This window comes from Mus caroli, chromosome 3 (assembly GCF_900094665.2).
Source record: "Mus caroli chromosome 3, CAROLI_EIJ_v1.1, whole genome shotgun sequence".
Taxonomy (NCBI): domain Eukaryota; kingdom Metazoa; phylum Chordata; class Mammalia; order Rodentia; family Muridae; genus Mus; species Mus caroli.
Genome location: NC_034572.1, coordinates 139,481,587 through 139,491,175, shown reverse-complemented (window position 1 = coordinate 139,491,175; position 9,589 = coordinate 139,481,587). Strand labels below are relative to the sequence as shown.

Below are 9,589 nucleotides of genomic sequence, written 5' to 3'. Positions count from 1 at the left end.
AAAATAAAACCTTTAAAGATCCCTTAGTAGCTATTCAGGGACTGGAATTCAATTTCCATTCTCCACCCTTTGGCCAGCTGTAGATTCGGAATGCTCACATAAAACACTGAGTGCACGCTTCATGGCAAATTTGATTTTTTTTCTTCTACAAGTGTGAGTCACAGTTACCACACGCTGTATTTTTGCTTAGATAATATACAGAGCAATAATGGCCCTCATCAAGGGATAACAGGTCCTCGCAAATTTTTATTTTATAGGTAGCTTTCACATAAGCTTTGGGTACACCTACCTACTGCATCAAGCATGTAAAAATCTAAGACTTCAAATCATAATGCTCTATATTTTAGGCCATTATATCTCAAAGCATAGCTTCTTAAAATATTTTATTACAAGTAGTTTGTGCACATAAATGTTACATCACAACAGCAGGGGAGAGAGAGAGAGAGAGAGAGAGAGAGAGAGAGAGAGAGAGAGAACATGTAAACGTTTGCAAGCTACATAAATACCATAGTGCCTGCCTTGAAGTTATTCTTACTTTGTCAGAACACACTCTAAACGTCTTACACAGAAAACACTGGTCAGTAGCCTATGTGTATGAACACTATTTTTGTTTTTAACTGATCTACCTTTCAGAGGTCTTTGAAGGAGAAAAATACAAGATCAAAATTCAGTCCACAAGATAGAATACGCTGGCAGCTTTGGTTAAAATACTCGATGTGCAGTTACTTTGCACCTGGGATCCAGCAAGCCCCTCAGCGGTATCCTGATAACCGAGACTGAAGATCTAATCATGCTCATATTTGACGCTATTTGGAAGAAGTTCAACCTGCCGGTCAATATCATCACTTACTCTACTATACAGTTGCCCACCTAGCTCCTGGCTATGGCTTCTCTGAGGAAATCAAGGTTCACTGCTAAAATATTTTTTTCTGAACATTTTAAACCCATGCGGAAACAACTACAGAATCTAGTAGCCACACAAGGAGGCTCAGGTACCATTATTTACTACTTCTTTTGACCTAGGACCTTCAACACCATCATTGAAAACACACAGACAATGGTGGCAAGATGGTGACAGAGCCCAGCATGGCTCGCGCAAGAGCTGGAGGATGTTGGGAGCGGATCACAGACAAGCTGGAACCCACTGCTCACCTCTCCCTTTCCTGTGTGCTTTTACTGAACGCCGTAAATCTATCTTCCTTGACAATGAAAACTTAAAAGCCCCAGCAGTGATGCATGGAGCCCTCAAACAACCCTGTCCACATGCTTTGTGAGACAGGTGAGGACGCTTAACAGCTCTTTCCCCAGGGGAAGAGGGCGGAGGCGTCCGTGGTTTAGGAGCCATTTTTATTGCACACTGGGCCCTGGCTGATGCTGTCCTCCAGGTACTGGCTGCCTGTCTCGCTCCTACTGTGGATGGTGGAGGGGTTGCGGGAGGGGCGCCTCTCGGTGTTGCTGTCCTGCAGGGCACAGCAGATCATCTTCCGCATGGTGTTGTACATGTCCTCGTCCTTGTACGAGTAGATGATGGGGTTCATGACGGAGTTGAGCAGTGCGAGCAGCAGGAACCAGCGCTTCACGTGTTGCACGTTACACTGCTTGCAGTTCAGGCCGTCCAGCAGCAGAACCACCAGACCCGGGGTCCAGCACACCACGAAGGCGCCTGCAGGAAGAAAGGTAGAAGGGCTGCTCAGACCTCTACATGCTGACTGGGGTTCCTGTCCCCTTCTTTGTGTTTTGTCACAGGCCACAGGGAACTTACATCCTTCAGTAGCCGGTTAGAGGTGAGTGGGTGGGACCCCCTTTGGCCATCCAGGGTGATCTGCTCCTCCAGGTCTCATTATTGATAAAAGTTAACCTTTATAAAGTATTTATAAGGTGTTCTAAGTACGTGAGCCCCAGCAGTGAACCACTTTAGAAGGCTGCTGTAGTTCTTCACATTCGACAAACAGAAAACTGCAACTCCATTCATAGCTTATGCAGGGCTCCAGAACTCTTATTCTTCTCCATTCTGCTGTCCCTGGCTTCAGACTTTCTAAACACTTCCTTGAAAATTCTAGCAATGACTAATGCACCCCCCACACAACTCCCCCAAGTCACCCCCCCACCACCAAATAACACTGTACAATGGGCATTGTCAGGGGCAGGCAGCCATGGCCCCTACAGCATTATCTTTAGACTTAATGAAGTCCAAAGTTCCATCCATCACAAACGCACACTGTTCTCTGTGACATGTTCACAGGCTGTTTACTTAATCACTTGCTGCGATCTCCATTGGTTTTGTAAGAAACAATTCTCTCGTAGTGTGACAGACAGAAATGTGCTTTGTAGAGCGTGGTGGAACATGGACACCATCCACTGGATGTAACTGGATCGCACTGACCTTACCTCTCAGTTCAGTGGTGTTGAAACATGTTCAGTATTATGCTGCCTGGTTAACATGGCCTGAGGTAACAGTCAGCAGCTACCTTTTATATGGTAACTATGAGCCAGACCTGGTGGGAGAGATGTTTTTCTTGATTAACTCATAGGATCATGCTATGGACTGGCGGCAGAGAAGATAAGCACTTTGCCCATGATAGATAGGTTTTGGGAGACACCTAATTTAGGATGGATGCTCTTCCTCCACAGAGGATATTCTTTGCCGTGATGGGATCCATCTCCTTACCATGATGTGGCTCTTTTTCAGTGGTCTTATGATGTCACTGCTTACAAGTCAACAAACATTTATCTGAAGCTTGCAATATGCTTGGGCCGGAGCCAGACAGTGTCAGGGAGCTACCAGCTAACATGGAAAATGGGATGCACCAAGTCTATGAAACAGTGTCAACAACTAGTTACTCTCATTGGTTAGAACTCTCTCTGGGCAGTTTTCTTCTTGTTGTTCACATAAACGTGGTTGTATGGGAGGATCAGAGATGCTGAGAAACTGTCTGAAATGCAGTGTTTTAGCTTCTGAGCTGGGTGGGGCTTTGCTTGGACCACAGTTGGACATGTAAGAGATAACAATAGGGGTTACTTTTCTAATTTATAATTACACATGCCCAAAGCCTACTGCTTTCCCCATTACACTTGCTTGTTTTCCTGCTCTGCCTAACATGTGGTAAAGAACTAGATGTGAACTTCAGAGAGTGTATGGAGTCCTCGTGCACTCATTGTATAACTCTTGGGGATCCAAGCCACAGCGTAGGGACAGGGCTTCCTCCACTGTACATCAGGGGCTTCATGGCACATCTGGGATTTTACACTGTGGCACAACTCAGTGAGTTTGGTGAGTGTGCAATCAGTTATTCAGTTTGGGTAATTTTTTTTAAAGAGGTAGAATAGGATGGACTGACTGTTTATTACACAGGCCAATTTATTTAATTTTTATTTAACTTTATAGATCACATATGGGTACATTGGCAATGGAGCAGCAGATCCCCATCTGTTAAAAGACCTATTTTAATGAAGTGTGTTTGGGTGTGTGTGTGTGCAGGACTGTGAGTGCCAATGGAGGCATCCAGAGGCGTCAGACCTGGAGCTGGAGTCATAGGTGGTGGTGAGCTACCTGTGGTCAGTGATGGGAAATGAACTCAGGTCCTCTGGAAGAGCAACATGCCCTCTTAACCATCTCTCCACATCCTAGGGCATATTTCTTATTGCTGGGCTTAGCGAAGTCTTTGAAAAGCACTGGTTTGAATCTCTTTGAGGCTCAATCCAGCTCCAATGGTCTGTATTTTCCATAATAAATTTTATTTTTGTTGCTGTTTCTTCAAGAGGGTTGCAATGTTGTCAAGACACAAGAGCTAAACAAGCCAGACATCAAAAGCTGAGGCTGCCAACATTGATGTGAAAAGTCTTTCCTGTATGAAATTGCCTGACTGAAAAAAAAAAAAAAACAGTGGGAATGTTCCAGTGTCCTTGTGGAGAAAGGAAATGGAATGGAAAGAAAGGAAAATAATGGGAGGGAAGAATAAAACAGCACCTGATTTAGACGTTGTTAAGCACACTGTAACATTCCATAGGCATGGAACTTACAAGCTAACGAGAGGGCGCAATGGAACTGAAGGAAAGTAAAAAGACATCAATAAGAAAAGAAGGGAGTTTTCAGATAGGACATGTAAGTGTGTGTGTGTGTGTGTGTGTGTGTGTGAGTGTGTGTGAGAGTGTGTGTGGTGTGAGTGTGTGTGTGTTTGAGTGTGTGTATGTGTGTTTGTGTGAGTGTGTATGAGCATGTGTGTGTCCGTCCTTGTGATGTATGTGCGAGTGTATATGAGTGAGTGTGTGTACATGTGTTTGTCTGTATGTGTGTGTGTGTGAGTGAGTGTTGTGTGTGAGTGTGTGTGTATTTAAGCTTTGAAAGCTCTATTCTTCACTCAGCACATTGGTTTGTATTAGTCATCAGGTGACATCAATACTACAAAGAAACCTTTAAGTTGATGCCTCATTTGTCATACTTGCTCATTCACACTCACACACACACACACATTTCACTTTCTCTTTTTTCAAATAGTTTATTTGGTAGTAATGTGACACTTTTCATTGAACCCCAATTATATGTCAGTACTGTTTTATTATTTTTATATGAACTAACCACTTAATTTTTCAGTGTATTTCTTGAAAATAGGCACTAATGCAATTTTCATTTTAGCCCTGAGTCGCACTGCCAGGTGGTGTGCTGAAAGGCACCACCTAGCTGGTAACTGGCAAGGCCAGGATTTCAAACCAGGGAACCTTGCACCGTCTCCACGCTAGGCGGTCACCTGGCGGTGGATTGGAATGTGTTTTCCTGCAAAGGGAAGGGAGAGAAGTGCTGTTCCTCCATCCTCAGGTTCTGTTATGTTGTATCTGACTGTGGAGCTGCATCTAAGTCAGTTCCTGATGTGCAACAGGGAGATTGTCTGGTAAGGAAGAGAGAGGAGAAAAACAGAAGGTGAAGGTAGACCAGATGGATGAAGAGAAGAAGTGAAGTTAGTCATAGAGTAAAGGAGACATCATTATGTTGATCTTCTGTTTGTACTGTTTCCAGAGAACAAGGAAAAACAAAAGAACAACCTAAGCTCTGCAGGGGGTGAGGGGCTGGGGGCTGATTACCTACAGAATAGGTATTACACTCCAAGGCTCACACCCTACACACTAACTGGGATAACATAAGATTCCCACACCCTGAAGGCCAGGTTCTCATCCACGTGCTTCACACAGTGCATGATCTAACAGTTCCTAGAGGGTCCTACTGTGTGTTATCCAAAAGGTATGATGCCACACTCTCAAAATATTTTAAATGACATGTCAGGAATAGTTTAGGCCCTGGAAATCTGTAACAGTAGAAAATTCTTAAAGAATGTGGGAAGTAGTGGATATGTGTGGGCAACTGTATTAATCCTTAAAAATGGGAGGAAAAGGGCTGAGATATGGCTGGTAGAGTTGCTTACCTAGCATGCATAAGGCCATGGGTTCTACCCACTGCTCCCACTAAATAAGCCAAGTGGCAGAGCACTTGGAGAAGTAGAGGCAGGAAAACCAGAAGTTTAAGTTCACGATTAGTTACCTAGTCTTTTAAGGGCAAATTGGGGCACATGTGATTCTGTCTCAAGTGAGTGTGGGTTAGGAAAGGAAAGATATCCTGGAAGGCCCAGTTCAGTCAGACCCTACCAACCTTTTATAAATTCTAGGAAAAAAAAACTTAAAGGAATGGTGTGTGTTTGTGTGTGTATTCTGTCTCAACACACAATTATTACTAGGAACTACCAGGGTTCAAAGAAGCCATGATAAGATCAAGTTTGCATCTAATAATAGAATCAGCATTAACCCGTAGGCATCAGTCCACTGGTGCCTATATGGGGACGGATGGACGAAATTAGGAATGTATTTCTTGGAGATTAGGAGAAGACATGATGGGTCAACTGTCTTCTAAAACCCGCATGCTGATAACACAGAAGAGATTAGTATGGACATGTCCTGGGGTGCTGTAGGAGGTCACATGGAGGTGGACAAAGAGCTAAGATTTGGATGTGAGGCTTCAAGTAAATGGAGGGATTTAAGAGACGCCTGTATGTGCAGGCCGAGTCTTCCTGGGCCACGCATGTCCTTTGTCTACATCATTCTAGGATGCTTACAGGGAGATTTTAATGTTAAAAACAGATATGCTAATTAATTTTTTTCACTTAGAGAATTGTCAAATTCTATGTAACTATGAGATTCAATTCATTATAAAATAGACAAATTTGACTTCTTTTCAGGACATATGCAGTTCCTCGCCTAAAAACTGATCAAGTTGAATTATTAGCTTCCCATGTTAGCTAGGCATCTGAATTACAAGGGAATTTGTGTGCATGTGTGTGTGTGTGCATGTGTGCAGGTACATGTGTGGGAGTGCACATTCACATGTGTGTACTTAGACAAACTTGGATGCTATATTTACATGTTGTCCACCTTGTTTTTTGAGATAATCTCTCATGAGCTTGACACTCATCAGCAAGTGCCAGGGATGTGCCCTGTAATCGACCCACCACTGGGATTATGTTCAGGCACCACTATCTACCCACCACAGAGACTGTGTTCAAACACCACTACATTCCGGTTCTTTTTTACATGGTTTTTGATGATCAAATTCAGGTTCTTATGCATACAAAGCAAATATATTACCCACTGAGCAATCCCCCATCCCAATAAGAGAAAATTTTAATAATTTACCTTCTGATCCCTCAGTGAACCTAATAGCATCTCTGGAAGTGTGTAGGACTCATAGATTCCCTGGGTGAGAATAAGGTACAGTCCATTTTGTAAACCATCTCTAAACTGACCCCCAAATCATTCAAGCAATTTGATCCGGATGGACAAAATCACTGACTCCATATTTAAAAAGGAGAAACAGGCAAAATCTTTTAAAATGAGACAAAGATATCTCTAGAGATCAAATTCTTTACCACAGATTCGGGGGGGAAAAAAAGTGCTCATGTTCACATGTATAAATCAGTGTACAAACTCTAGCCTCAAAATGCGTCTCCGGGCAAGACACACCTGGTCCTCCTCAGGCAAGACACACCTGGTCCTCCCCTGGGCACCATCGCTCTTTGTTTGCTTTGCCTTCCCCACCCCCCAATCTGAAGTCTAGTTTTCTTTCCAAGCTTAGCTTGGTTTTCTTTCCGTCACCCACAGTGATCAGTCATTTATTTCAGTTCCTCTAGTACCTCCTACTGCAACATCCACATGCCTCAGGGTGTATTACCTGCTTCAGTCCATTATTACCACTCGCAACCCCCTACCCCACCCCCTGCCCAGAGCTCTTGGCCATGCAGAGTGCTTAGAGCTTTAGATGCTTCCCATTTAAAGCCCAGCCATACAGAATCGCTATCTTAGTCTCCTAGGTGATGAACCTTGATATTTAGAGCACTTGAGCTTGAGGCCAGGATGGAAGGCCCTACTCCCCTGCACAGGCTCTTAGCCTTGTGCATTATTTAAGTGATTCTTTTTAATGCACAGACCTTATCTCCAGGACTTTCATAACCCCCGTAAGCAAGCAAGCTTTACCTTAGACAACTTTGTTATCCTTAGCATGAAGCAGTGGAGGAGATAAGTCAGATGAACCTGACTGGAGGCTATGACAAGTCACATGGCCGGGCAGTGCCTCTCCTGCCTCTCAGGACTTGGCAGGAATGGAAACCAGGCCCAAGACCCCAGCAGCTCTCGGAGAAGAGCTCTGGGGGTGAAGCAGTCTGTGGAGCTGGGTACTGAAGGTCAGGAATGACTGTGCAGAGGGGTCAGAAAGAGCTCTAGGCACCTGGGGACTCCTGATCACCCCAGGATGGTTTTAAATCAGGTAAGCCAGTGAGGACGTAAGATGGAGCCAAGAACTGGAATCTAGACAAGCTCCTCTGTAGTACTCAGGAGTGTGGCTTATGCAGCTCAGCCTCCAGGTGCCTTCTTCAACAATCTCACCCAGAGAAAGGAGCTAGGATGCCCTCAGATGCCACTCTGGATGATGGACTAGCGTCTCTCCCAAGCATCTGAAATGACGTGAATTATGTGCCCTTCTTGAGAGGATTAAGAAAACATTTCTTTGTACGGTTCATAAAGGAGTGCCAATAAGGAAGACCGGGGCAAAGGTTTCTCTGTCTCTGTAGCAGCTCGATGGATCGTGAAATCAATTTAGTAGTTCACAACCGGCCCTGAGAAGAAAAATGAACTGAGCAGAAAGCATCAGTCAAAGTATATTTGTTTCACAAAATATGCTTCAGCCATACGCGCGCGCGTGCGCGCGCACGTGGCTGGGATTTGGAAGCTATGACATTTCTTATTGCAAATCCCAATTTAAAACTAAACTCGAAAATCTACTTCTCTATATTAGTGGTTTTCAAATCCCTTTTTAAAGGTGGAAGAATACCTTTCCCAAAGGACCTTTCTCATCGGGATTTTTAGTCTTTTTTTTTTTTTTTTTTTTTTTTTTTTTTTTTTTTTTTTTTTTTGTCTAACTAAAGATAGCACGGGAGGGGGAGTGCTGGTTAAGCCGCACACCGCAAATCTGCTCTCATTTTTATCACACAGTTTGAATCTGTTCCCGGGGGGAGAGGGGGTGTCAGGCTTTTGAACGCTTGTTCGCCCAGCTGGTGGCGCTGTTTTGCCAGGCTGTGGAATCTTTGGAAGACGAGGCCTCATTGGAGGGAGTAGGTCACATGGGAGACGGGTGCTTGGAGGATATGTCTGTCTCCTCCATATCCCCTCCACCCCTCCCGTTTCTTATCTGCCCCATCTTCTCACCAACACGGACTAAGCAACATCCGATGCACTACCATTTTCACTGTGATGGACTTGAACCCTCTCTAAAGCCCCTGCTATGTTGCTTCTGTCTGGTAGCTGGTTGTAGTGACAAGAAAACCCCAACTCACCTACACACAGTTTCACCCTTGGTGGGCCCACCAACCACATTCTGGAAACTACTGCTGCACACGGTAGCTTTTTGATACTATCAGCTCTTATAAGTCTTCCATCCCATAACCAAGCTTTATCTACTGTCTCAGTAGATAGAAAGAGGTTAGACTGTAAATCTGCTCCCAACTGCATCAGGGCAGCCTCAGGAGGGGACTCCACTTACCATGTCCATTGCTACCAAATGAAAACGGGATGTGAGCTAGGTATCTCCCAGCTTAACCAGTTCCCCCGGGGGTGCTTTAACATGGTAAGCCATGAGAGCCACCAGCCTGGCCAACGCCTCTGAAGACTGGCAGAAGTCCAGCTGAAAAACTGACCAGGGTCTGAAAAGGTTTGGAATGGATGGCAGGAGAGGTGTTTGAGGGTGAGAGGGAGAGACAGAACTTGAAGACATGTTGCTTTCTTGGATCTAGGCACTGAGGGTAGAGTAAGAATCAGGAATAGCTGGGAAGTGTATGTCTGGGATTGCCAAGCAGAGGAAACTGAGGAGGGCTCTGTCTGGGGGTGGGGGAGAAAAACAGTTGTTCCGTTATAGGCACTTAAGAGTGTAGCTGTCTCTTGTGAGACTATGCCAGGGCCTAGCAAACACAGAAGTGGATGCTCACAATCAGCTATTGGATGGATCACAGGGCCCCCAATGGAGGAGCTAGAGAAAGTACCCAAGGAGCTAAAGGGATCC

General features: G+C 44.6%; 1 protein-coding gene across 1 annotated transcript in view; it reads right to left on the bottom strand.

Moving 5' to 3' along the window:
* Positions 1-368: 368 nt before the first annotated feature.
* The window catches only part of Lpar3 (lysophosphatidic acid receptor 3), a 66,264-nt gene continuing 57,043 nt past the window's right edge, over positions 369-9,589 (bottom strand). Inside the window, exon 3 of the mRNA XM_021158195.1 lies at positions 369-1,663. Coding sequence (XP_021013854.1) covers positions 1,335-1,663 — 329 coding nt within the window. The 3' untranslated portion in view covers positions 369-1,334. The remainder of the gene's footprint in view (positions 1,664-9,589) is intronic.